Source organism: Podospora pseudoanserina, chromosome 2, assembly GCF_035222485.1.
Source record: "Podospora pseudoanserina strain CBS 124.78 chromosome 2, whole genome shotgun sequence".
NCBI lineage: Eukaryota > Fungi > Ascomycota > Sordariomycetes > Sordariales > Podosporaceae > Podospora > Podospora pseudoanserina.
The window spans coordinates 2,062,087-2,087,789 of NC_085921.1; the positions used below are offsets into that span (position 1 = coordinate 2,062,087).

General features: G+C 51.5%; 11 protein-coding genes across 11 annotated transcripts; 5 read left to right on the forward strand and 6 right to left on the reverse strand.

Moving 5' to 3' along the window:
• Positions 1-595: 595 nt before the first annotated feature.
• Positions 596-5,486, forward strand: QC764_204800 (uncharacterized protein). The gene is made up of 3 exons (XM_062944181.1): positions 596-626; positions 707-1,218; positions 1,287-5,486. The coding sequence occupies exons 2-3, from the start codon at positions 791-793 to the stop codon at positions 4,171-4,173; spliced, it is 3,315 nt and encodes a 1,104-aa protein (XP_062802982.1). The 5' UTR covers positions 596-626; positions 707-790; the 3' UTR covers positions 4,174-5,486.
• On the reverse strand, positions 4,207-5,599 carry QC764_204810 (uncharacterized protein; the record flags this gene model as incomplete). The annotated part of the gene is made up of 2 exons (XM_062944182.1): positions 4,836-5,599; positions 4,207-4,731 (listed from the first exon to the last, which is right to left on the reverse strand). The coding sequence occupies exons 1-2, from the start codon at positions 5,319-5,321 to the stop codon at positions 4,207-4,209; spliced, it is 1,011 nt and encodes a 336-aa protein (XP_062802983.1). The 5' UTR covers positions 5,322-5,599.
• A 2,726-nt stretch (positions 5,600-8,325) lies between these two features.
• QC764_204820 (uncharacterized protein) lies at positions 8,326-10,993 on the reverse strand. Its single transcript, XM_062944183.1, has 2 exons — positions 9,007-10,993; positions 8,326-8,951 (listed from the first exon to the last, which is right to left on the reverse strand). The coding sequence occupies exons 1-2, from the start codon at positions 10,197-10,199 to the stop codon at positions 8,681-8,683; spliced, it is 1,464 nt and encodes a 487-aa protein (XP_062802984.1). The 5' UTR covers positions 10,200-10,993; the 3' UTR covers positions 8,326-8,680.
• A 969-nt stretch (positions 10,994-11,962) lies between these two features.
• QC764_204830 (uncharacterized protein) lies at positions 11,963-15,040 on the reverse strand (the record flags this gene model as incomplete). The annotated part of the gene is made up of 1 exon (XM_062944184.1): positions 11,963-15,040. The coding sequence occupies one exon, from the start codon at positions 15,038-15,040 to the stop codon at positions 11,963-11,965; it is 3,078 nt and encodes a 1,025-aa protein (XP_062802985.1).
• An 831-nt stretch (positions 15,041-15,871) lies between these two features.
• QC764_204840 (uncharacterized protein) lies at positions 15,872-16,606 on the forward strand (the record flags this gene model as incomplete). The annotated part of the gene is made up of 1 exon (XM_062944185.1): positions 15,872-16,606. One exon carries the CDS (start codon positions 15,872-15,874, stop codon positions 16,604-16,606), a length of 735 nt encoding a protein of 244 aa, XP_062802986.1.
• Positions 16,607-16,798: 192 nt separating this feature from the next.
• Positions 16,799-17,733, forward strand: QC764_204845 (uncharacterized protein; the record flags this gene model as incomplete). The annotated part of the gene is made up of 4 exons (XM_062944186.1): positions 16,799-17,290; positions 17,342-17,371; positions 17,429-17,514; positions 17,568-17,733. 4 exons carry the CDS (start codon positions 16,799-16,801, stop codon positions 17,731-17,733), a joined length of 774 nt encoding a protein of 257 aa, XP_062802987.1.
• Positions 17,734-17,769: 36 nt separating this feature from the next.
• QC764_0035590 (uncharacterized protein) lies at positions 17,770-18,575 on the reverse strand. The gene is made up of 3 exons (XM_062940237.1): positions 18,298-18,575; positions 18,049-18,244; positions 17,770-17,999 (listed from the first exon to the last, which is right to left on the reverse strand). Exons 1-3 carry the CDS (start codon positions 18,304-18,306, stop codon positions 17,791-17,793), a joined length of 414 nt encoding a protein of 137 aa, XP_062802988.1. The 5' UTR covers positions 18,307-18,575; the 3' UTR covers positions 17,770-17,790.
• On the forward strand, positions 17,940-18,352 carry QC764_0035600 (uncharacterized protein; the record flags this gene model as incomplete). Its single annotated transcript, XM_062940238.1, has 2 exons — positions 17,940-17,950; positions 18,064-18,352. 2 exons carry the CDS (start codon positions 17,940-17,942, stop codon positions 18,251-18,253), a joined length of 201 nt encoding a protein of 66 aa, XP_062802989.1. The 3' UTR covers positions 18,254-18,352.
• Positions 18,576-19,196: 621 nt separating the features above from the next.
• Positions 19,197-19,715, reverse strand: QC764_204855 (uncharacterized protein; the record flags this gene model as incomplete). The annotated part of the gene is made up of 1 exon (XM_062944187.1): positions 19,197-19,715. One exon carries the CDS (start codon positions 19,713-19,715, stop codon positions 19,197-19,199), a length of 519 nt encoding a protein of 172 aa, XP_062802990.1.
• A 783-nt stretch (positions 19,716-20,498) lies between these two features.
• QC764_204856 (uncharacterized protein) lies at positions 20,499-21,767 on the forward strand (the record flags this gene model as incomplete). Its single annotated transcript, XM_062944188.1, has 4 exons — positions 20,499-20,669; positions 20,915-20,990; positions 21,203-21,522; positions 21,574-21,767. The coding sequence occupies 4 exons, from the start codon at positions 20,499-20,501 to the stop codon at positions 21,622-21,624; spliced, it is 618 nt and encodes a 205-aa protein (XP_062802991.1). The 3' UTR covers positions 21,625-21,767.
• Positions 21,768-22,235: 468 nt separating this feature from the next.
• On the reverse strand, positions 22,236-25,390 carry QC764_204860 (uncharacterized protein). The gene is made up of 2 exons (XM_062944189.1): positions 22,809-25,390; positions 22,236-22,741 (listed from the first exon to the last, which is right to left on the reverse strand). Exons 1-2 carry the CDS (start codon positions 23,430-23,432, stop codon positions 22,655-22,657), a joined length of 711 nt encoding a protein of 236 aa, XP_062802992.1. The 5' UTR covers positions 23,433-25,390; the 3' UTR covers positions 22,236-22,654.
• Between the last annotated feature and the right edge of the window lie 313 nt (positions 25,391-25,703).

Below are 25,703 nucleotides of genomic sequence, written 5' to 3' on the forward strand. Positions count from 1 at the left end.
CATAGTGTAGTAAGCTACACGCTATCTCACCAGGGTCATCGGACCGACGACATCACGTTCAAGATGAGTATCATTGGAAGGTGCTGTTTCTATTCATCATGCCAAGTGATTTATAACGGGTTCCATAAGCATGTCTACTGCTTTAGGAATATGTTAATTCCTTCGCTAAAAAAACATATGCAGACACTTATTCAGCTCTCGCACCATCAACTGGTGACAGACAGGGTCTGAGTCCGAGCAGATTATCAATTCTGATCTTTCCCCATGAGGCTCGATCTCTGGAGATTAACAGAGTAGAATACCAGGTATGAACGGTGGTATGAAGGCCCAGTTTTCGTTACTTGCTGGGTGTTGGTTGCATTATGATAGCCGCTCCGATCTCTCTGCTTTTCTCCACCTATTGCCACCACTCCTGGACAAAGCGCTCATTTTAGCTGTGTTTACAGCAAGCTGTGTTTGGTTCTGTCAAAGGGGTGATCGGATTTGTTACGTTTACTGGACATTTAGTGTTCAGTGTCAAGTGTTATGTACCTGTGCAGATGATTGGGGGGGAGAATAAAGGTCGAACCAACCGAGGCTGCTGCGCCACATTGAGAATTCGCAGTAGGAGGTCAACATGGGCGCAGGTGGGTGTTGGGCACTGTGTTCTGCCTGAATATGCAACGAATCACATGTGCCTCAGTCGTGCAGCTAACTTCCCCGCCAGTCTCCACGGATGACCTCTACCTGTCAAGTATCACCGCATGTGCGATACTCACGCTGGGTTGTCAAGTATCCCGGATGAGACAACATGGATCCCCTCACGTCCATCAGCCTGGTTGCCAATGTTGCCGCCTTTGTTGATTTCGGCTTCAAGATTGTGTCCGCTGCCCGCGAGGTTCAAAGTTCCACAAGTGGGACGACTGCTACCAATGTCAATGCTGAGGTTCTTACTATCAACTTTAGGACAGTCGTCGCAAACATTAAAGGTTCTCGGCTTGCAGGTAACTCTCAGTTGGACGAGGCGAGGTTAGCTGCGCTTGTTGACGAATGTGAGCGTCTATCGGATGAGCTTCTTGGCCTACTGGACTCTCTCAGGGCCAAAAAGCCAGGCTCAAAGAGACATGTGTTCGTCATCGCCTGGAGGAACATGATGAAAAGGGGTGAAAAGGAGGCGTTGGAAGCGCGGTTAGATAGATGCAGAAATCAGCTGCAGCTGGAAATTGCCCAGCGAACGAGGTAAACTCTCGTCCAAGCCCCGTATCCTACCACGAAACATGAGTAGCTAGCTGACTGATGGTGTGCAGTGAAAAGTCCCTGGAACGTCTGGGGGTCATTGCGGCAAGTGGTGAATGCCAAACAAACGAGCTCGCTGTCATCAAACGTAGCTTGCACGATTTGCATCAGCTGCATTCTACCACCCAAACCAAACTTGATTCGATCTCATTTCAGGGGTTGAACAGCTTACTGAAGCTCTGCGGGCAAGCCTTTGAAAGCGTTGCTCTTTCCAAGCTCCTATCCTCCATTGGGTTCGAGAAAATGTCTGATCGACTTGAAAATATCGCCGAGGCCCATGCAACGACTTTCAACTGGCTAGTAGATGCTTCCGAGGCTGTGGATCCCAAAGCATCATTGGGAGATTTGGAATCTTTAGAGGCCCAAGAGTGGCTACGCTACACCGAGGTTCAAGATTCATATCGCAAGGTGTCTCGGGAGGCTCTAACATCGTGGCTTTTGGAAGGTAATGGGATTTTCCACATCTTCGGAAAGCCAGGGTCAGGAAAGTCCACGTTGCTGAAGCATCTGCTGAAGCACCCTGCTGTTCAGAATATGCTTGAAGGGTGGGCTGGAGGCAAAGCACTGATCAAGTGCTCTTTTTTCTTCTGGAAAGGTGGCTCGGCTGGCCAAAAAACGTTTTCCGGTCTTTACCGATCCCTTCTCTGTTCGGTCTTCAAACAGTGCCCGGAGCTGGTCCCATCAATTGTCCCATCACTTTGGCAACTGTGTTTGCAGGGTGGCAACGCTCAATTGACCGACGCTGAAGCGCGCCATGCTTTCCTGGAGATAATGGAGCGAGACGAAGTCTTTACACACCGAAAATTTGCATTTTTCATTGACGGCCTGGATGAGTTCGAAGGCGATGACACTGGCTTGGTTCGTACCTTTCTCAGTTGGACACGGCTCAGACCCGACAACATCAAAATCTGCGTTTCAAGTCGCGAGCTTCCGCTATTCCAAGAGCGTTTCTCATCGTATCCCAAGCTTCGACTACACGAGGTTACAAGTTTGGACATTATGGGTTATGTGAAGAGTACGCTCGAAGAGAATGAAGACTTGTCCTCGGCAGTCGACCACAGCCTCACCCTCCATCTTGGTCAGAAGATCATTGAGAAGGCAGAAGGAGTGCTGCTGTGGGTATCATTGGTCCTGCGGATTGTTGAGCGTGGTCTTCTTCAGGAGGACAACCCCGAAGACTTGGAGGCCAAGATCGATGGACTGCCTACAGAACTCGAGAATTTGTTTCAAGTCATATTCAACGCAATTGAGACAGAGGCTCACCCTATTGACAGGCGTAGGGCTATGCTCACTCTAGCTGTTTGCTTGGAGCGGACATCTTGGGAACTATCCAATGTTTTTCTTCATCAGTTATCCTTTCTGGATGAGTACGAATCAGATTGCAATTTTCTCTTCAAGAGTTTACGCAAAACAGAGACTATTGAAGATGAAGAAAGGCTACGGAGATGTCGGAAGCAAGTCAACGGACGATGCAGAGGACTTGTGAGCGTAACTGCATCAAGCGCTGACGAACCGGACGTGCCAATACCGACAAGAAGAGTTGAACAAGTTGCAATTACACACCGCTCCCTCATCGAATTCTTTTCGAAAACACAGGTCCGTGAAGTTATCGAAGCTCAGACCCAAGGATTCAACATGACACAGTTTACTAGCCGATCTTTCGTGGCTCAGCAGATGACAGAACCGGATCCAAGTTCGATAGAAGAATCTCACCTCCACTTCGACATTCTTGGACTCTTCAAGGTTGTATGGTACCATGATTTCATGAACACATCCATTGTGACAGATGTGCTTCTAGACTTGCAAAAAATTCCCTTTCTTTCATCCCGACTCAAGGTCTCGGGGGGTGGAATCTATCGGCCAATGGACTATGGGTGGTCGTATCTTTGGAGAAAGAGAGCGGCATGCCGTCGTATTGTTTCACATAAGCAGGATCGAACTGTTGCTGATATCATCATTTTCCTGGCATTGAAATATGGGCTGCCAGAGCTCTTAACCCCACCCGAGGTGCTCAAGGGAGGGGCACTTGTTCAAGCTGCTCAGAAGATTGGGCCGCAGCACCTACTAATGCGTATATTTGACACTTTACTGGCATCGACTCAACCCTCTTGGAATCAGCTTGAACTCCGACAGTATGACCGCCTTCTGAAGACAATGGCCATGTGCCTACGAGATGGGGCATCACCAAATCTCCCAGTCACTTGGCAACAAGACTACCCTTTACTAAATCGGGTTTCAGGAAGGATCTCAAGTCTGTGGGAGGTATTGATCTGGACAACCTTGTGTGGGTACGATCAGGTGAACGGAATGCAAATCAACGGACAAAAGCGCAATTTGACCTTTTTGCCCATCTGGGTTCTCTTCCTGGCTTATGGTGCAGACACCGAGTTCAAGCTCCAGGTCGATACTGAACACGCAGTATCACTTTACCAAGACGCTATTCGCATTGTCGCGCTTTTCAGAAAAGAACAAGAGGACCTCTTCACGCCGCTCTTTATCCCGCGGCTACAGAACTTGGTGGTTGACATGGCTTCGAAACAAAACGGGTTCCTCAGTCTCTCCGATATCTCCAGCTTACTCTTCCCGGATGACTTTCACAAGTTTGTACCTCTGCTCGAGCAACAAGGGAGCAGCGAACAGGACGGGGAGGAGAAACGGTGCGCAGTGCTTAAATCTTTTGGACTGGATTTAGATCACTGGGATCCTCCGCCACCATCGCCAGTAGTCGCAGTGTTTCCAGAAGTCTTTGGCTTGTCGATTAACAAGTTTGTTCTAGAAAGGTTGGGCCCTTATGCGGTGGACGAGCCGCAGCGGGGGATTGTGGTCTACACCAAACAGGGTATCGAACTTTTGGACCGAAACAATCCAGCACATGACCGAGTCGACATTCTTGAGTAGGAGATCTTACCGCACGAACAAGAGAAGATTGTATCATATCATCCACCGACCATGCACCCTAATATCCTCCGCCGCCTTCGCCATGTCCCTCTTCATCCACGATTCAACCAGCACCCTCACCCCTTCAGGCGTTAGCCAATTCAGCCCCCATATCAACCGGACAACAACCCAATAAGCCGCCCAAACTGCCCACCCATTCGGATCAGGCAGCCCAAAAGCAACCCTAAACCTCTCTGGCAACCAACCAGCCACCAACACCCTCATAACCGGCAAAGCCCACATCAAAAACCAAGGCAACTCCATCCCTCTCAGCAAAACATCCGCCACCTGCTTACTCGCCTCTGTAATCTCCAATGATTGCAACTCCTCATTAAAATACCTCTCAAACTCCCCCAACGACCCAGGCCACATCTCCAGCGGCATATCCAGCGCGGTAGCAAACCTCCCAAACTCCTGACATAGCACCTCTTTCTCCTCCCGTGACATGGGTTTCCTCTCAATCGAAAACAGCTCGTGAGTTTTTTGGCCAGCAACGAAGAGGGTGGCTGCTGTCCATTTCTGGAGGAGGGGGTCGTTGGCGGTATAATTTGGGCCGTGGATGTGGGAGTCTTTTGACCTGTTAGCAGGGATGGGACAGGTGAGGTGGGGGGGGGGGGACAAACGTTGCTTTTGATAGCATTGCAGATGAGATTGCGTTGTTCCTCGGTTCCGTGGACCACGGCGATGATGAAGGCTGCGGTTCGGCGGAAGCGGGAGATGGGGTGGGTGCGGAAGCGGGAGTGGGTGCAGGAGCCGAGGGCGATGCTGGGGGAGGCGATTTGGAGGAGGATGGCGTAGGGTCCGCCGAGCCAGGTTATGAGGTTGCCGCAGGAGGTCTTGAGGTGGTCTTCTGCGGTTGGGGTTGGGAGGAGAGGGACTTTTTCGTTAACAGGTGGTGGTGGTGGTGGGTTTTGGGGTATGGTGTTGGACATGGAGAACCGTGGGATATAGGGTTGAATATTCGAGCAAGATGGTTGTTTCTTCCTTGGAGATGTGCTGTCGTTGAGTGGGTTCTCTGAAGGCTGGCTGCAGTTCTTGCTTCGCTGGTAAGCTTGCGAGCCGAGGTAGTGGATTTCCTTTGTTTGGCCTTTTTGTATCGGCGTCGTCATGGTATTTTACATCATTCTGAGCATACAGCAAGGGTCCCTTTGGCTTTGGAAAGCACATGTCTGCGTCTGGTGACTACTTATTTACTTATCACGGAAATCTATCTTCAGCTCTCAGGAGGTCCGGACAGCCCCGAGAAGTAGGCGAGTTGCATGCATGTCTCACCGTACCACCCACCATCACTCGACAGCCCAGGAAGCATCGTGATTTGATAAAATCACCCGAAAGATACCTAAATCAGCACAACATCAACGGGCTGAGTCGCGTTTGGACTTTTAGAGCTGATATCCATCCTCTGATAGGCAATACTGTCATATGTGGAAAAATAAGAGGTGGGTTACATCGGTCAGTCCCATGTCAGCATGTGCCACATCGGGAGGCCGCAGGTAGGTAGGCACTCATTCTGAAGAAGTGCATGACACGGTTGTTCTAAACACAGGGGCACATACATCGAACATGCACCATCCATGATATATCCCTAACCCTGTCTCACGTACATGTCATAGACACTGCCGAAAGGGAATATACCAGCTGTAAGCATTGTGATAAGCGAAGTGGTCTTCATAATGGGTCAGGTGCGCTCCACGCAACCTTTAAGATCGATCTTTAAAGTCAAGCCAATGATTTCAGTTGGTTTTGGATCAAAACCACACGGGACGGGGAGCAGGTGGTGATTCGGATAATCATTCGGCCGAACACCGATCATGCACACCTGCAATCACAATAATAATGGAGGGAAGTAATGTGTGAGTAGACATTGTGCTAGATCTGATGGCAACGATCGGCTGACCTCGAGCTGGCGGCGCGGTGAAAGCTCAACTTTAAGAAGAATCTCGGGCTGCGATGGCAGCACACGCTACGTTGCGGTGCTTGTACAAGATGAAAATACAACGGTAGTCGGAGCTAGCAAAGAAGTCATCGCCAGAGCGCAGGATGCGACGAAAGAGTTCAACTCGGCACTGGAAGCAGCCCTGGGACAAGAATCTGCTGGAAAATCATCGCACAGCTAAACTCCATCGTTCTCTCCCGGAACCAGGCATTTGTCTGTTTCGATGTGTTCGACGAGGGCTGCAGCGCTCAAACTTGAGCAGAGATTGATTCAAGCTGCGAGCAGCCTATACATTTTATCCAGAAGAGGGGAGACCGCCTTTTTCGTACGACGAGAACCGGGCATGGATAATTACGTCGCAAAGCGATACTCACAGATCAGAGCTTGGACTCATGGCCCCGGCCGTACTTCATGGACGGAAATAACCCGCCGGTATACGACAATGGCGTCGCCTTGAAGCATCAGAAATCGAGGGATTACTCAAAGATGAGGATTGTGTCGCAGAGAAGGACTATGATGATGGGGAAACCTTGCCATCTGTGGAGGGCAGATTCCAGAAGAATCCTGATAGGCTGATGGAAGGTTGGCAAGACCAACGAGGAGGGGAAGCAAGGATGACATGTTGGCCATTTCGAAGCTTGGGTCAAAAATGACAGCAAAAGAGTAGGTAGACACGAATTCGTAAGGATCAACATTTTTGGCACGTACCTGCAGTATGTTAACGGTCTACGGCTGGGTATAGGTGTAGGTTATAGGTAAAAGATTGAATTGTCCGATAAAGAAGACAAGAAAGGCAAGGGGAAATACACTGCCTACAACGTCCTCTTATGTCTTTTAAATCCTCCCGACTTCCCCTACTAAACATACAAAACATCTACCGGAATTATCCAAACTTCCTCATATCCTTTCCTTGTATCCCTTTCGTCGTATCCCTTCCTCATACCCCTTCCTCATATCCCTTCCTCATATCCCTTCCTCATATCCCATTTGACTTGCCGCCTCTGACGTCACTGTAAGAATAAAACCTGAACCGAACATCATCCCATAATACAGCAGACAGTGAGACAGTATCTAAACGTTTAGCTGGACTTTTGCATAGTATTTGTTTGGCATCTCATCGAGTGTTCTCCACAGCAGTATAATGTTTTTTTCAGGATATCACCAGACCAAGATAGGTAGGTAGGTAGGTAGGTAGATACGTAAGTCAAGTCTGCCCATTCGGCATCCGCCGATCCGGACAGTCCAATCGTAAGGTAGCTCATTGAACGCACATTAATCGACACACTGTTATAATGAAGGGGGTCCTTCAGTTGTAATCATACCACTGTCGCTGGTAGGGGGAGTAGGATAGTTGCAAGTAATGCACCAAACAGCGTTATCGTAGTAGAGGCTGTTGTTTGGAGTCCCCGCGTGTGGGCTCGCGGCGCTTCGTCGTCTATTGCAACGAGTTACTTTGGTTTGCTGGATGAAGTGGCATCGAGAGTAGCAGTAGTAATGCTTGTAGGTACACATGGCTGTTGAATTGAGAAGCTGGGACAGCTCGAGATTGAGTGCAGAATGGTTCAACTGGCCCGGACAGTGTAGAGGAAGGCAAGAACATAGCCGATATGCCCACTTACTGTGCCCGACCATCATTTCTGGTGTTACATTGGCATGAATTATGGTGAAGCCTTCCTACCTCTCTTTTCTGCAGTAGACGCGGCAGCCGTCCCTATGGCCCTATGGCGCACATTCGTCGACTGAGGTGGTTACCTAGCACCCTAAGTGTAACCCTGTGCTGTTCTTAAGGTAGAAAATGTAGAGCCAATGCCTTACATGAGCCGACATCCTGCAGATTGTGATATGCCACCCATATATATACCGGCCTATCATTCACAAAGAACATACCGAACATGCAAGTAAATTTGAAGTGAGTTGAGACACGGAGGCAAGGACCGCTTTCCTCCCCCCTCCCGCCATCCGAATCCTATGTGGTCGCCCAGCCAATTCTTGTTCCTGGCTCTTAATAATCTCCACCATGGATGCTAGCTGCAGGCCCAAGTCTCCAGAAAGTGATACATCTCACCGGTACTCTGGCTACGTCGCGAAATCCATACCCCTTGCGGACCTCAATTGTGGAGAGGAACGATGCTACCATCCATCTCAGAATCATCTTTGTGTACCAAGTAGGTACCTAGCCAAGATGCTTGAGAGCCTAGGAAATCTTGGTAAAGGGCCAGGCAAAGAACTCACAACAGAGATTGAATGCAGACTCTGTATTTGCCATGGGATTATGTATATACAGTACAACATTATCAACTACCAACGACCAAATCCAGCACGCTCCTTTGGGGGAATAGTTTGAAACAACAAGACCAAAAGACAACACAACTCCATCCCAACAAAATTACCAATGACCAACCAACCAAGCCAGCAGCGAACCTAGAGACCTGAAAGCCGCTTCCGCTACATGCAATGACCAAACCCAACCCGTGTCATCCCATTCATGATGTCAAAAGCACATCCAAGAAACTTTTATGACTCACACACAATTTACAGCTGAGCCAAGAGTACAGCAGCGCCGAAGAGAGCGGCCATGCCAAGAGCAGCACCCTGAGCAGCAGCACCAGCCTCAACAGGAGTATCATCACCGTTGCCGCTGTCAGGGCCAGAGGTAGCAGTAGGCTCGGCAGGAGCACTGGTGGGAACAGTGATGCCAGAGGTGAAGGGGACACCGCCGGTGCTGCTGGCGCCAGAGAAAGCGGGAGCCTGGGTGGACTCAGCAGGGTTGGGCTCAGCGTCGGTGTTGGAGGGGTTGAGGACACTGTTGACATTATTAACACCCATCTTGGTCCGCCATGATCATCGGGGAGACTTACCCATCAATAACATGAATAACCCCATTGGCGCAAAGCACATCAGCCTTCACAACCCTAGCACTGTTGACAAAAACGCTCCCATCCTCCACCCTAAGCGTAATATCACCCCCCTGGAAAGTAGTCGCCGTAGCCCCGTCCTCAATCTGGCTGGAATAAACAGTCTGCCCGACAATGACGTGATACCCCAGAATCCCCGTCAGCTGCTCAACAGTCAGCTCGCTAACCAAGTTCCCAATCGCATCAAACGCCGCGTTGTTGGGGGCAAAAAGGGTAATGTCCCGCGCGTTGGTAAGCGTCTCGGCAACACCAGCCTGCGTCACGGCGCCGACAAGAGCAGTGAGGTTTTGCTCCAGGAGGGCGGCAGGCAAAGGGGCGGGAATGGTGAGGTAGTTGTCGATGATGTGGATGGTGCCGCCGGTGTAGTTGAAGTTGGCGGATTCAACAGTGCTGAGCTCGCCGTTTCCAGAAAGAAAGCTCACGCCGCCGTCAGCGGCCTGGACTTGGAGTCTCTGGCCGCCGGTGACGTTGCTGTACGCCGCGAGGTCGAGGATGGTGGGGAGGAATTGGGTGGGGGAGGAGGTGAGGTTGGAGGCGTAGAAGGTCCCGTTGAGGACGTGGTAGGCGAGGAAGGCGGTGAGGTAGTTGGGGTCGGAGAGGAGCTCGTTGGCCAGAGGGGTGGCGTTCAGACGGGCGAGGGCCTCGTTGGAGGGGGCGAGGAGGGTGACATCTTGGGCGTTGGCAAAGAGCTCGTAGATGACCTCTTCGGACTGGAGGAAGCTGGTGAGGGAGGAGAGAGTAGCCGCGTTCTCGGCGAGGACGTCGGCGAGGGTTTGGGCGTTGGCTGCCGAGGCGAGACCCAGGAGGGTGAGGGTCTTGAGCTGCATATTGAGTGTGTTTGGCTTGTTGTTTCTCAAAGCGAGAGCGAAAGTAAAGAGGAGAGGGGTCTCGTCAGGAGTGATGGCCCGGTGGCGCTTTTGAACGGTAGAGGCGGATGTAGATTGATAGATGTCTGTCTGACTGCCTGGCTGTCCAAAGTGTCTCGAACAATCACGGGGAGACCACGAGACTTTAAGCAAGGCCGGTTGACGGCGATGCATCCCTCGGTTTCGGCGCATATCCAAAGGCTCTTTCTCATCAGTGCCTGACCGATCTGAACATCCATCTCCAACCCTTGCTGCATCGACGAGCCGCATAGAACATGAGGCATTCCTGCAGGGGCTCCCAACCCGAATGCGAGTAGTCAGACTCCAACAAAACCTCCACACCTCTCAAGCCAAGCTTGGCATACCCGTCAATCCACCCCTGACAAAGAACAGCAGAGAGAAAACATACAGAGAATGTCGTCACTCTGCAGCGGTCCGTTGCTTGGCAGCTCTTGACCTGTAGGATGTGAGGTTAGTCGGCACGTTTTGTATCCATCCATTCAAAGGTTCCATCTTCGGTGGAAGACTCAACCCTCGAATTGAGCATCATGTACAATGTGCCTCCCTGCCGGAATCACGTCAGTCTCAATCCTCGACCGCACATGAGCGAGACGATGGGATATAACACCCTGAAAAACTCTGCTAACCCGCCGTGCTATGTAAATAGAACACGCGTCCCTGCGTTGCTCTACAAGTCCCTACTGCCCATCCACATCAGTAGCCAAAACCTTCTCTTCACAAACTAGTCCACCGACTCGGGATCCAGATCCCCCCGGCATCCCGGCCTCGGTCCCAAGCCGACCAAGCCGATCCAGAACCTGCTCTCATCGAATATTTCTTCCAATTTCGATTGCCATGTCTGAGGCCAAGCGAAAACAACACAACAAACAAGTTGGTGTTGAAGGAAAAGGAACAACACAGCCCCGATTTCACCAGATGGCGACAAGGGTGCAAGTCCCATCTGCGATCGCCAAGCTTCGGATCCGGGGGCAGTCTTGATCGCTGGGCCGCGCGCCGATTCGCCCTGCTGCACGGGGCCCTAACCTCAGCCAAACGGGCGCTAACTTTTTACGCATGTTTAGTGGAGAGCTCACTGTGGGGTATCTAGGAAACATGAACTGACGACCGCCTGGGGAAACGACACAGCTCAGCTTCAGCAAATTCTCCGAGCATTCCTGTTGGGTGGATTGCTTTGTCAGTCTTGACAAAAGCTCTCAAAGCTCCTTCATAACGGCTGTGTCATTCACTGACCGAGATTTGCTGGCTCATGAAACTTGCCGTGTCTGGTTATGGATACCATTGAACCACAGCCAAGCCACCCAGGCCGCGTCGCCCAGTGAATCTTCTCGATGGTGGGGATAACAGTTCGATCGGTGCGTTAGCTGACAATTGCTGTCAAACATGTCGTGATTGGGGATGGAGCTTGGCGGTGTTGTAAAATGGGGAAGACATCTGCTGAAGCCGTGAACACTGGCTACAGCCACCCTGCCGGTGACTGGGGTGCCGGGCATATTGCCGCCAATGAGAGATGATGAGTAGCCTGTGTGATATCTCCTGTAATTGATGTAGATGTATGAGGCTGTGGGTTTGTACGGTAGCTATGCGTTTGGGTAGTATCGTCGATGCTGGCTGCAGGAGTCAAAGGAAGTGACAGGAGGCGGGTCTGGGAGGTTGGTTGAGCAGATTGCCTCGGTAGTAGGACAGATTCAAGCCGCTCAGGTGGCGGCGCAGTGAGAACCTTAATAGCCAAGTCAAAAGAGAAGGCACGACAGAAGGAAGGCACGGTAAGACGAAACCACGGCAGACGGAAGGCATGACAGATCAGTACTAGTTGAGGTCTCACCAGATGAGTATTCCATTCCCACTCAGCAAGGCTTGCAGTCGCCCAAACATATCCAATGTCTCTATCTCTAGCCTCCGATCCCAAGCTCGATATAAACAACCTTCGAAAAGCACGCCATACTCACAGAACACAGTACACCAACCCACAAACGCTTTCAAACACCCAATGCCATGATAACACCATCAACTAATCACTCCTCCCTCCGCCTTAAAAACAGCCCGATAAGCGCCCGTTGCTTCTCCTCCAGCGCCTTCCGATCCTTGTCCTTCTCCAACACCGACCCCCGACAAACCAACCCCCCAAACACTTCCGCAAACTTCCTCTCCTTAGTCCTGCGCCTGTTGAGAGCCACAACCGCCTGAATTCCCGGCCCCGTCGACCTCCTGAAGCTGAGAGACTTTCGGCCCAATGCGACTAGGCCCGGGCGAGATGCGGCATCGCTATTCTTGATGGCCTCGAGATCAGCCTTGGTCAGAGGTGCCAGCTCGGCAGCTATCCTTGCGAGTGTCGTCGTCAAGAATACAAAGCAGATATTGTGGTTGGGAGTGGTAGCTAGAATGTCGAGGATCGCAGTCTTGTCGTCTTCCGCCGAGGGGGCATCGACTGCTGTAGCCACTGACTGTGCCAAGGAAGGCAGAGCTGCTTGCTCGATGCGGTTCCACAATGGCGTCGTGATAACCCCGTCGACCAGGCCTTCGAGGAAGAATAGGAAGGCTTCACTGACTGCCTCCAGGCGTTGAATAGACGGTACTTCGGGAAGGAACACGGAAAGAATTCGCTCGTCTCGATCGAGGGCATCGATGACACTGATGACTTGGGCAGTGCGCGTTTCTTTGTCGGTTCCCTGCCAGGTGGCTTCCTCAAAAGGCCAGCCCGGAGCGGTGGGAACTTCACAGTCGTCCAACATTTGGGCGTCGGCGATGGCTCGCTCGGTAAGTGTCTCCGTAGCTTCCGTAAGCTCGAACAACTCCTTTGGCGCAGCATGGTGCGCTGGTAAATCGTACGGAATCGCGCCAAATTTCCCATTCTTCTTGGCTAGAGCATTGCAGAACTCCCTGATGCCACCGGTCCTAACCCGGATGAGTTCCTCAACAGAGCGTCCAATACATGATGGTGCCCAATCGGCATGAACTGGAATGAAGTGATCCCTGCCGTCCATAACACGCAGCACCAGAACCTCATCCAGGGTCGCCTCGCCTTCGTTGAGCATTTGAGCTTGACGGACGGTATCGATGACGGCCTCTAGATGTGCATTCACCGTCTCGCCAGGCTCCAGTGTAACCCTTTTCCCAAGATCAACTGGTTCTGAGCCATCGTCACTCTCTTCGGGGCGAATAAAGGACGTTGTTAGCCATTCGAAATTCCCAGTAAGGTCTGGGCCCTCCGTTGAAGGCTTCTCGACGAAGGCGAAGGTAGCTGGTACACTACCGGTATTGGCCAAGGTAAGAGACGATGTCATCTTCTCTAAGAACCTTACTCGTCCGAAATCGATGGCCAGCTCGGGCCTGTCGGAGAAATTAGACTGGCTGCGCGGGCGAGAACCCTGATAGTCAACGACAATCGTGACTACTGGCCGTCCCTCGTTCTCTGCTCGGTCAAGCTCGCGCGCAACCTCAGAATGGACCTTGGCTTTGAGATCCGGTACTACGGCGTCGCAATCTAGTGTGAAGATGGAGCTTATAGGCTTGTGGTCTGATGAAGTAATTCGCTGATGGGAGGTGTACAGGTCAAGACGCAATTGCTCACCAGTTTCGCCATTCTGTTCCTCGTCATTGTCATTCTCGTCGTAAGCATCGTATGGCGATACCGAAGAGCTGGGCTGGTCGTCACCGTCGTTATCGGGATCGTAAGAAAATAGAACCTGGTCATCATCCGCGGCATTCTCCATGCCCTGGGCCTTCATTTCTTCGTCCCTCTTCCTCGCTTCATCTTCCTCGCGTATCTTCTTTTCAAAAGCTTCCCTGTCCTCCCGCGTACGATACAGGATGCGGTCGCACCAACTTGGAGGGCGTTGCTTTTCGCTAGAGTCGAAGAGGGCGACAGTGCCGACGTCATACTTATAGGATGGTAGGAACCTGATCGGACCCTCCCGCCAGCCTTCATGGAACACTTTGCGGTCCTTCATCAGCCGTCTAAGCTGGTCGTGGGGCAGTAAGGAGGTGATTGTTGTTTGAAGCGAAGCAGGGTCTTCGCTTGGATCTAATGGGAACTCGTCAGGATCGGGAAGGTCGAAAGAATCGTCGTCAGCATTGTTTTCGCCAGACTTCTTCGAGTCCTGTCCGATAGTTTCCTTCCCGGCTGTGTTGGTCTGGTCCTCATCTTTCGCATCCTCGCTACTGTCAGAAAAGTGCTGCACAACTACTCCTTCGCCTTCCAACGAGTCCTCGCGACGTAGGTTCTTCTTGGAAACATCATATTCTCCCTGGGTATGTAGCATCAACAGGCGGCGAATATCGTCACCGGGTAGATGGTCCAACCGAGAGTTGAGGTCTCCAAACCAAAATGCAAAATCCTCATCTCCAATCTTCCCCTTCTCTGCCTCGGTGATGCCACCAACAGCAATTGGTTCGAAGCGCGCATATTGAAGGACCTGTTGTACCTGCCAGATTCGTCGCTCGATGTAAGAGCTTTCAACCCCGCTGGCAAGATGACAGTTGACAAACAACAAGTTGGTGGCCTCGCCGAGAACAATGCGTGCGCACACTGCTCCTTTGTTGCCGAGGTATCCAAGCGCTCCAGTCGCAACACTAGTAGTGCTAACATTGCTAACAGTGGGAGCAACCTCGGGGGAAGCGTAGACCAAGAGTAGCATAGCCGCAAGCTGTTCCGTGGCGATGAGCTGGTACCCATCTGGTAAGGCAGCCCCCAAAGCAGCTTTCCACTTGTCCGCGGGGGTACTGTCTGGCGCATAGATCCATGTCATGTACTGAGAGGGCGCCGTAAGCTCGTTGATCTCCTGAAGTCCGAGGACATAGAGATCAATCTTTTCATGTCCGTCGCCATTCTTGGGGTTCTTGTTCGTCTCCGTTTGTGTAGCATCCAGCCCCTCTCCGTCCACAAACCACCTGGCAAGATCCTTATCCGTGCCTGGGCATGCGGCCACGTTCCATGTTCCGATCTTGATTCGTACCCGCCGGCGACGTGTGTATTCTGACCGACGAGCGTATACTGCTCTCGACAAGGAGTGCGGGTTGGTGGAAGTGAGGTCGACGGGTTCGGATGTCGTGGAATCAGCACGGGCAGCTGGCTCGGCATCCGAGGGCTCCATCGAGAGGGCCAGGTGAGTGTCTCGAGGGGAAACCGTCTGTCAGTTCAGGCGTACAAAACCACGGAGGTACGTGGATCAATCGACCTCTCTGTTGCTAAATCGCAGGTCGAGGTACAGGCGCAGTTTGGCTGGCTCACGCATGGAGATTACGTTTCGAGGGTCTTTAATGACATTCAAGGGTCGAATGCGGGGTGGTTATATATATGGGCGACACAGAAGCTCACGGGACAAGCTAGCCCAGCAACGAAACACAAATTTCTATGGGCGCATGGTATGGGCTTCGGAGAAAATATGTCTCAAAGTTGTGTATAGGCGGGAAGTCGTCAAGGTACTCTAGGTAGGCAAGTAGATGAATAACATGGAACAAAAGACAACACCGGGATCAAAGGCCAGCTCCAGGCAGTTCAGGGACAAGTTGCTGGTTGGTGGGGCAGTGACGCATTCAGGATGGTTGCATGGCCAAAAAACCCCAACCCTGGAGAGACATTGCCGCGCCAAGAGCCCCACAGCGGGGATACAAGCTTCAGCTTCGGGCGACCAGCCACACTGCCAGATACAACGAGCCCATCATCACCAACCTGACACACTGGTCCTTCTTGCGGCCAACACCCTGTCCGGCTTGATTGCTGGTCACGCCTACCATATTATACTATAAAGAGCATCTTCTCTTGCTCTTTCTCGTGTAACTCAGACAACCCCAGTGTTCGCGACTGTCCTTCGTCCGATCTTGACACCCGTCGTCCGATCCTGTACGTTCCCGAGGCCCGCGGTGGCACCTGCATTACCCACCTTCGAATTTGTACCAGTTTTTGTGTTTGCAAGTCTTCCGATATGAGCAAGGCTACACCCCGAAAGGCGCGTCACCGCCAGCACCCAAGCAACAGTGGTCCCCGACAGCAAGTCCATGCCTCCGACTACGAATCCGACACAGCATACTACATGGAGAATCGCAACATGGCTCCCCAAGCCCCGTCTAAGACACGGTCCGATATGGAGGTCAACCTGACAGTCCTCCGCCGATATGACCCTACAATCAAGTCGGTGCTCGCCATCGCTGCCAACGCTGTCATCTACACCATCGGACAGGCCTCTGCTGGGTGGGAGAAACACGGAGTCGAAGGAACACTGTTCGTTTGCGAGCAAGAACCCCGTGCCGATTCTAGTGGCCAACATCTGCCACAATACTGCATCTTCATCCTCAACCGCCGGGGCATGAACAACTTTGTCGTCGACCTCGCAAGGATTAGCAACTGTGAGGTCGTGGAGGAGCTCATTGTCTTTCAGCTGGAGGATGGCTATACGATCGATAGCAACGAGACGGAAGAAGGCGCCCAAAAAGCTATTGGCATCTGGATGCACGAGGACGAGACTCGACCACGGAGCGCGAACTTTACCACCATCATGGGCGCCTGGCAGGAGGCTCGCACTGCCGGCTCGGCTTATTTGCCCACCGACGATGAAGGCCAGGGCGCTCCGGTCGCGGTGGCCGAGACACCAGCGCCACAGAATGTTGGGTTTGTTCCTGGGCAACAGATCAATATCAACGACCTGTTTGGGAATAAGTGAAGGGTATGGATAGGCATTCTGCCTAGGCTGGGTCTGGGGCATTAGAAGCGTGGGGGCTTTAGACGCTGCTACAGCGATCTGGCATGGATTATGGAAACACATGCATGGTTAGGCGTTCAGGTCATACGGTATACAGGACGGTAGCGACTATCAATACGGATATCATATTGGGCACGGTGCGGTTACCGTGTCATGTGGCCTTTTGACACTGTGCTTTGCTTCACGGACTTGGCCTTCCACACTTCTTGGCCGTTCATGCTTTCTTTCCCCAAACATCTACAGCGCCACAAAAGCTATTCATTTCCAGCAAGACAATTCTTGATTCTTCACATGATGCAGAATAAGTCTGATGATATACACGACGACGACTCCGACCTCCTCAAACCTTACGTCGAAACAGAGTTGGTCAATGCCGATTTATTTGGAGAGTGGCTTCAACAAGAACTCGGCGATGGGAAAGATCACCAGGGCATCATCTCAAAGGTAGCAGCGGCGCTCGGTGTATTTAAGAATACACTACAGTCGCTTTCTCTCGAGAGTACCCTGCCAAATCCCAGGTTATGGAACATGCAAGTCGATGCAGTCAATGGTAACGATTTGAAGGTCATCGTTACTATACCAGGGTCGGAGGAGAAGATCGAAGTTGTTGCCAAGGATCAAGACGAACTGCAGTTTCTCAAAGGCGTAAGTAAAACTTTGCCTGTTCATGCAACGCCGTCTAACACTCTACATTAGGACAAGTGTCTCGGATACATGTCCAAAGTGGTTAGTTCATCTGGCTCGAAGAAACGATGGCGAAGCTAGTGATATTGACAACTACAGTGGCATGGACTTGCTCAATCGCTCGATAGACTGACCATTTACGCACAAAAATGCAAGGAACTGAATGCCCAAGAAGCGGAATTGATGTACAGTTTTCCAACGGCACGATGTTTTGAACCTTCAAGCTCATATCAAACAGGCACCCTGCAGAAGCTACAGTGCGGAAGCACATCAACCTGCTCAAGGAGTACAACGACATGAAAGACATTGGACAGCAAGTCATCGGCCTTATCGCAGAAAACAAGGGCGTTCAAATCGGGAAGCTCTACGAGCATGGGGACTACGGGGTCACGGCGGACGACTGAAGCAGCAACAATGGCCAATGTCTCTTGATTCCCCACCCCCAATCTTCGACTTCTATCTTATGTACAAGCCACAAATGCGTTGCCACTGGCCCCGGTATGAGTGATCAACTTGTCGAACGCTCCGTTGCTGTCGAAAATAACTCTGTCCGGGCCGGGAGATCCACCGGTGTACACGGCGTACGTCTTCATGATGGGATACTCATACCATGGTGCAGGGGTGGGGAAGTTGAAGCCCTCGTAGTTGTTGTACCGGTGGGGATAGCTGTCTGTTGACTGGTTAGTACTGTCTGTTACGACTTGACCAGCACAACTGACTGATGTTTTGCCCAGCAAGGCGGAGAGTGTGTCCCTTGTTGCGGGCAGCAGTGATGTGGGACGTCTGGTAGCAAACAGTGCCGCAAGTGTAGGCACAGGCTCTCTCTTCAAGCACAGGGGCAGCCTCTACCTCGGTCGAGACCGGTGCAGCAGACACGGCGACCACCGAGAGAATGGTAACGAGGGCGGAGAGGAACTGAAATAATTAGTCTCAACAGGAAGGATGCTGGGTGTCCAGTGACTACTTACCTGAACCATTTTGACCGATGAAAACTATGTACAAATGCAAGCTCGGGCTCGTGGGATACAGAATCAACAAATATCTATGAGGACCCAGCCCATCTTTATATCTGTCCTACTCTCAACTTCAACAACTCGTACCACCACCAAACAACGGCAACCCAACCACATCTGGAAGGTTGTACACCTTCCTTTCCAACCACCGCCGATCTCCCCATGGCATCTCCTGCACCCCATTCGATATCCTCAGCTCATTTTCGTGGGGAGTATCCCCTTCAAACCGCGCTTACCTCGTCCCATCCGTCAACCGCCCACAGCTTATAATCCTCCCCACATTCCAAAACACTCAAAGTTCCCACCCCTTGGTCAACCCTCTTGTCGATGTTTCGAAAATATCCAATAACACGCGCAAAAGACCCCCATCATGATTGGCCCACTTCCAACATTCAGTCTCATACAACATGCAAGTAAGTCCTTAGCGCCGGCAGATCTGCAGCAACACCACGCCCAACCAGCGAATCATCTTGGCAAACCAGCTCAGGTGGGTTGCAAACCCCTGACGACGGCTACATAGAGCTAGAGACGCCATTTGTACTGATGAGGAAGTTGGCTGATGTAGTCTTATCAAGGTTATCTTGAGATGTTATCAGCCCCTAGATAATCCCACGTGGGAGACATGATTTGTTTCTTCGGACTTCGCCGGCTTCAGATATTCGAGTGATCACTATTGAACACACACATAGACACACAGAATCATGAGGTATTTCCACACAAAGAATTAGTAAGAGAATTCCATTGCTAATTCCTTTGTCTCTATTGAAGCCAGCAAGGGCCCGGGAACAATTTCTACTCCTTACTACGGACTCACCTTACTCACCTATAACCAACCCCCCACTTTACTCACCACCTCAAAACCTAAAAACAATCGTATCCGTCGGCGTCAACGCCAAATCCTCCGGCTCCGGCACCCCCTCCACAATCAAACACCTCCTCGCCTCGGGCAGCAAAACCTCCCCCTCAACCACCGCAGTCTTTGACAAATCCAACTCAGTGTAGTCCAAGCTCAACTCGGTCGGCTCGGCAATCCAATACTCGTTGGCAATATACTCCGCCTCCTGAATGGAACTAATCGCGTCCTCGCGAATGTTCTCGATAAAGTCCTCGTCCACCTCGTCCATTGTGCTGCTTGGGGTAGAAGGGCCGCCGAGAAAGGCAGGCACCGAGTCGAGCACCCCGTTGGGGCCGTGGGCTTCGACGCAGAGGGGGCATATGGGGGAGTAGATGTCGCACCTCACGTCCTCGATCCAGTCGGGGACGGTGGGGAGGCCGCAGTTTGTTTCGCAGGGGAGGAGGACGGGGTTGGACCAGGCGCAAAAGGGGTGGGATTCGACGTGGCAGCCGGTTTGGGATTGGTAGGTTTGGCACATTTTGGTGGGGGGTTAGTGGGTTGGAAAGGGGGGTGGTTAAAAGTTACCTGATGGTTGTTAAGGAGTTATGTGGTGAAATAAGTAGGTAAGTTGTTGATTTTCTTGCTGCTGATGAGTGATGGTAGTCAAGTTCGGGGCTCATAGGGGATCTTATATGCTTTTCGGGGTGGGCCTCTTGTTGGCGACATTGTGCTATTTTAGATGCCGGCTTGCTTTGTTATGACCCGCTGGTGGTCTTTCACAAGAAAGGTTTGGTTCAGGGACCGTCGGGAGAGAATGGTTTTGTGCTGTTTGGTGAAAGACATTGATTGCCGTGACAAAGGTCAAAGAGTTGGGATGCATAAAAATAAAACAGGCAGGTAGGTTTAAATCATTCAATACCGTGTATGACCAAAGTAGATAACGCTGTTCAATGTGTCTGTCTGCTGTCCCTAATGCAACAAGGGTTCTTGTGGGGAGTTACTTGACCTGAAAGCCTGGACTTTGCATTGTAAGAGTTTCAGGAAAAGAGCACCTCTTTCTCAGCCGTTTTTCCATTGTGCCTGCAGTCTTGACTTGAATTGACGTCACAATATCCGGTAGCTTTGCGGAAGTTAAGCCAAGAGGCGCACACTTTAACCTTCTTCGAAGAAGCCACAGAAAAAGAAAATGGCACGTAAAAACCTTTTAAAGGGTTGGCCATTGGTTCTCATCGCTCATCATCGAATCACTCTCCCGACATAGATTCATAGCATAGCAATACCGTATGCTACTCTACCCGTGTCGCAGTCTGCCAATTCAACCATGTCAGATTCTTGTGGCGATGACCCCTTGCCCAAGCCCCCGATGGAGTTGGAAGTCAAATGCCGCAAAGCCCTTGAAAGATACGCAGCAATCGCAAAGATGGATGGCACGAGACACTTCCCTTCAGACATTCACCGACAATCTGCCAACATCAGGACGTTCAACACTCATGTCAGAGATCGTCGAACACGCGGAGAATCATGCTAAATTGAGACAACTGAGAAATTTCTTGGTGGATGCCATTCTCAAACCAGGTACCGCAGCTCCCCCTATTCTTCATCCCCGTCTCGCAAATACTGACAATGTGCATGGGAAGTACGAAACCGGTATCACAAAGCTCGCCTGACCATGACAGCCGCACTGGCCCCTGATTTTGACTAGGATATTGACAAGCATATCGCCACAATGGCTGAAAGGTCACGCCCCAAAAAAGGGCGTCAATATCTCAGACAAAATACCTTCTTAGAGATGACCACCGCTGTATCATGACTGGTTAGTATGAGAGACGCTACCTTGCCTCCCTATCTCCGCAAAACCAAGCAACCAAGTTCCGTAGCACTATTCACTGTGTTCACATCCTCTCTTCTACAATTTTCAACTGTGGTGACAACAAATCCACCAGAGTTAGTCCACCTCAAGGTCCACCCACCTCAATTTTATCCCAATTGACACGAGCCTACTGATCCAGGCTTGTCAAAGTGCAGCTACGTGGTGGGCCCTCCGTCGGTACTTCGACCTTTCCGACCGCAACTTCCACCCAGATATCCTCCACGGGCCTGAAAATGTCATATCCCTCACGATTGAGTTCGTCAAGGAGTACCGCCAATTTCGGATAGCTTTGGAACCAGGAGAAGGCAATGGAAATATCTACACCTGCCGTATCATGAATCCAGAGACCCGGAGCATGTCTGTAGATCATTTTGCTCCCCAATATCAGCCCATCACCTTGACGCATCATGACAACGTTACAATGCCCAGTAGGGACCTTCTTAGAATACATCATACCTTGGGTAAAATCTTTCATGTGAGCAAAACTACCGCTGAATCTATCACCAGAGTGCTGATTTGTGTGTAGACTGAACCACATTTGAACTGGAACGTGATGATTGAAGAAGAAGGTTGTTGATGGGATATATTCAGCATGTATAATCTTGGCATCTACGTAACAGCTTCCTTGCGGGATCTATAAGGTTTGATATTGATGGAGATGGATTGCTATTCAAGAAGGCGGACGCCGAGAGTAATGAAATATACATTACGCTTACCCAATAAAAGCCAAAGGAAGGTGTGCAGAAAGAAGGCTATACTCTGTAAGCCATTAGCCAACGGCATACACCGTTTGAACTAGCAACACTTATAGCCCTAACCCTGACCCGTCACCCCGTGCCCCCCTACTCCCTCCCCTTCACCCATTCCCTCATGCACCTCTTTCTCTCCTGAAGAGGGGACCCAATTTTACACTCAACTTTGCTCACACACAACCCTCTACTCACCACCTATTCTTTCCTCCCCGCATCGTCTCACACCATTCACAACCACCAACTGGACCTTCCCCCTAAGAAAAGGAACCTCCCCCTCCGCAACCCCATCCAAATGCAACCCCAAAAAGTTCTCCCCTCCACCACCACTAACCCTTCCCTACCCAAGAAAAAGCCAAGATGATCATCATCCCCTACCATACCAAGCCCGCCCAAAATCCCACCAATAACACCCAAGAAAAACACAAGCATTCTTGGTACCGGCAGTTACCTTCCCCCCCTTTAGCGCCCCTATGAACAAGCTCAACGCAACCAAGCTAACGGCTTCCAAAGCCGATCGGTTAGACATGGGTGGCACCCTCTTGGCAACGACGACAAGAGAAAATATCACTGCGACGGAGAAGTGTTTTTGAGTTGAGCAAAAACGCCCATGTATCAAAATTGTTATGTCCCGACTCTCGTCCCAGAGAAGAGGCCAGAAATTGAATATCTACAAGAAGTTTGAAAAGAATGCCATCAGAGTTATCACCGAGGTGAAAAGCTCACATGGATGCTAATGCACACCGTTCCCACTCCCATCCACTCTATCAATGCTATTCGCTTTCTTCTACTACCACCCACCTCGCCAAAAAAAAAAAAATGAACCCCTTGTTCCACCGCCGCTCAAGAAGAAACTTCTTAGCAGGTGAAGACCGAGGGGCCGGGGATCTGGTAGTTGGTGACAGGGGGCCAGTAGATGCTGATCTTGACACCGGGGTGGGAGCCCTACATATACGAGTTAGTAACCAATTGGCTGGGAACAAGGTGATGATATATCAAGGCAAAAACTTACAGAGTAAGCACCGGGGAAGGCAACGGTGGAGGGGGTCTTGCTGCCGGTACCGCCGACAATGTTGAGCTGAGCACACTCCATGTAGAACTGAGCACCAGGGTAGTTGCCGGCACCGTGGAGAGCAAGCATCTCAGCACGGAGGAGGTACTGGCCGGGGGCGATGCAGGAGGGGATCCTGATGCTGTGGCGGCCCTGGCCGTTGATGACCTTCTCGGTGCCCCAGACGCCGTTGTTGTAGCCGTCCTCCTGGATCTTGAACCAACCGCCGCCGACACCAGAGTCGGTGGTGGCGTCGTTGACCTTCTTGAGGTAGGCCATGGTGGGGCCCTTGTGGGAGATGTCCATGATGTCGTTGGGGGCAGAGCCGGTGGTGGAGAGCATGTAGCGCCAGATGGCGGTCACGTTCTGACCAGCCTGGACGGTGATGACCTTGGAGGTGGGGGTGGTCGGGTTGGGAGCACCGTTGCAGGCGATCGAGGCAGAGTCGACATTCTCAATGGGGCCGTTGTAGCTGGGCACACGGACACCACCACCAACACCGTGGTTGACACCGTTCACCTCGAGGGAGGAGAAGATGGTGTGGGCGCTCGCGGCGGAGGCAAGGAGGATAGGGGCGAACTTCATGGTGACGGTGGATGGAGTTTGAGGGAGTGGTCCAGGTAAACTTGCTCGAATGTGCTCGTCGATGGATGGCTCTCTAGAAAGGATTCTGGATGGGATTGTGACGGGTATATATACCTGTGCCACCTGCCGTGACAACACCAAGTCCCGCCATCATGCTTTCAAGATTGTGCATCTTTCGGTTGCAAAGACTTGACGGCCTCGGGTTCCGCAGTTGGCAGCAGTAGCCGCGCGGAATCTGGGGGGCATGACAGCAGGCTTGGTGGCTTGGAGGCCAAGGAGTGCCACGCCGGCGTCAATCCGGTCACGATCCCGATCTGGGTGCAACATCTCGGCGCCTAGTCCGACTCGGTGCAGTGAGGTTGTCATCCGTGAGGGCCGCCGGTGGATGGGCGGAACAAGATGGTCCGGAGACCAATATAGAATGTTCGGCAGCCTTGCCGACAATCCCCCAGACGGGCCTAGCCAAGCCTCTAGACCTTGATCTGTCTTGCCCCTGCAATCTTTTCCCCTTGAGGGTTTTCTTCTCTGATGGATGTCAGTTGTCCCGCTGACAAGCTTTTCCCGGTTTCAGGAATCGTGTTCCCCACAAATCCGATGATCTCATCCAACTGCAGTCTTCGTGTGTCCTCCTCCGCAGACTCTTGATGGAGAAAGCGCCCCCGCGGGGAGCGGCAGAGAAAGGCACCTTGTGCATCATGCACCCCGGCCTTCAGCGGCCTCCTTTCCCGGGACTCTGCCATCATGTTTCCACAAAACCAGGAAGCGATTCGACAAAAGTTTTTGTCGCTTCCGTTGCAGCCCAGCTTCTGTGGTATTTTGAGCATGTGGGCATGTCTCTTGAAGGATATTCGGGGAACCGCCCGTTGACCGCTACGCGTCGAGAAGGCTGTGTGATGTGGTTGGCATCTTGATGTTGAGGAATCTGGCGTGCAAGCGCCTGCCAGTCTTGGACATGTGTGTTGAGTTGAGCACATTGTGTTTTTGTCTCGTTGTTGGCTGAGCTTCTTGGTGCTGCAGGTTTTGATCACTCGAATATCGGGCCGCGTACGCCGAGCAGGAAACAGCAGCGCCAACCTGGCCTCCTAATCATGGCGGATTCCAGATGATTCTTCCGAGTGACTTGGCGATGGAGGTCGTTTATTCTTCGAGGCAGCCGTTGCGCTGACGTTGTCTTGATCACAAGTTCGTCATCTATCGTCGGGCAAAGGGAACCTTGGAACCCAACGCGGGCTTTGGTGTTGGCAGGTATACCATGGTGATAGGAACGAGGATATGGGGGGTCAATGGGATACTAGCTGGATGTCTGTTATTTCTCTGTTGTCAGCCTCGAACAGCTCGCAAACTAGGTTTACGTACTGCGGTTTCTGGAATAGCTGCAACAGGCAGACGTCGACGATACCACCGACAGTAGCACCTTGAGGAAGGTGGGTGTTATCCGGCAGATGATTATTGTTGCGCGTTTCTTGCCATCGCCTTGGCAGGTGAACATGGTCGGGCTTCGTCGAGATTTACCACAAGTGGTGCAAGACCTCCAGCAGTGAATTTTGGGTTGAGAGATAACTGAATCCTCATCTCGAGAAGAAATCGCTCGTTCTGTTGACAACACACCTCGCTACTTAGACATCCCGGCCATCATTTATTGTCGGCTATTTACAGCCAAAAAATAGTATTCCCGGGGCGAGTGCTTTTCAACAGCTAGGGCAGAGGGTCGATACTAGCTAGTTACTGTTTTTAATGAGCTATACAAGTTGGAAAAATTGGGTCTTCGTGCAGGTCTTCGGTTCTGGAGGCACTGGAATCCCAAACAAAATGACACGAAGAATGCTGGACGAGATCTACAATGAAAAGGGAAATGAAAAGTTTCCAGTCTCATAGTCTTGATGGGAGACGGGAGCGTGGCCCAGAAGAGTATGGCTGGCGAAAGCTGGAAGTACGACAGGCATGGGATAACACTGCCGCCTTCGGGGCACTTTCTTGCCCTCGCAAGAGATATCGGGGAAGGACAAACTCTGAGTATCGGATCAATGTTTCCCGAATGTCCGATAATTCGCAGATCTTTCCAGGAACACGCAGATGTTGTCGCTTTCGTAGTACGTACATTCCTTCTCGTTTATTGCCGTGGACAATCGACCCTCCTATTGGACTGCGCCATACTAAATCATTGGTGTTCCGGCTAAGTAACTCCTGATAGCCAATTACCTTGTCAAACGCCCCTCATTTGCTCATTTACCCTGCTGTATCGAGGTGGTTAAGGAGCGGTTACAACGCCGG

Excerpts from the sequence above, each read along its gene's own strand:
- QC764_204800 (XM_062944181.1), top strand. The coding sequence starts at position 791 with ATGGATCCCCTCACGTCCATCAGCCTGGTTGCCAATGTTGCCGCCTTT. Across the intron at positions 1,219-1,286 it reads GAAATTGCCCAGCGAACGAG|TGAAAAGTCCCTGGAACGTC; the intron begins GTAAACTCTCGT and ends GATGGTGTGCAG.
- QC764_204820 (XM_062944183.1), bottom strand. The coding sequence starts at position 10,199 with ATGCGGCTCGTCGATGCAGCAAGGGTTGGAGATGGATGTTCAGATCGG. Across the intron at positions 8,952-9,006 it reads GTTATTCATGTTATTGATGG|TGTCCTCAACCCCTCCAACA; the intron begins GTAAGTCTCCCC and ends TAATGTCAACAG.
- QC764_0035590 (XM_062940237.1), bottom strand. Across the intron at positions 18,000-18,048 it reads CCTTGCTGGGCAAAACATCA|ACAGCTATCCCCACCGGTAC; the intron begins GTCAGTTGTGCT and ends ACCAGTCAACAG.
- QC764_204860 (XM_062944189.1), bottom strand. The coding sequence starts at position 23,432 with ATGAAGTTCGCCCCTATCCTCCTTGCCTCCGCCGCGAGCGCCCACACC. Across the intron at positions 22,742-22,808 it reads CCTTCCCCGGTGCTTACTCT|GGCTCCCACCCCGGTGTCAA; the intron begins GTAAGTTTTTGC and ends TCGTATATGTAG.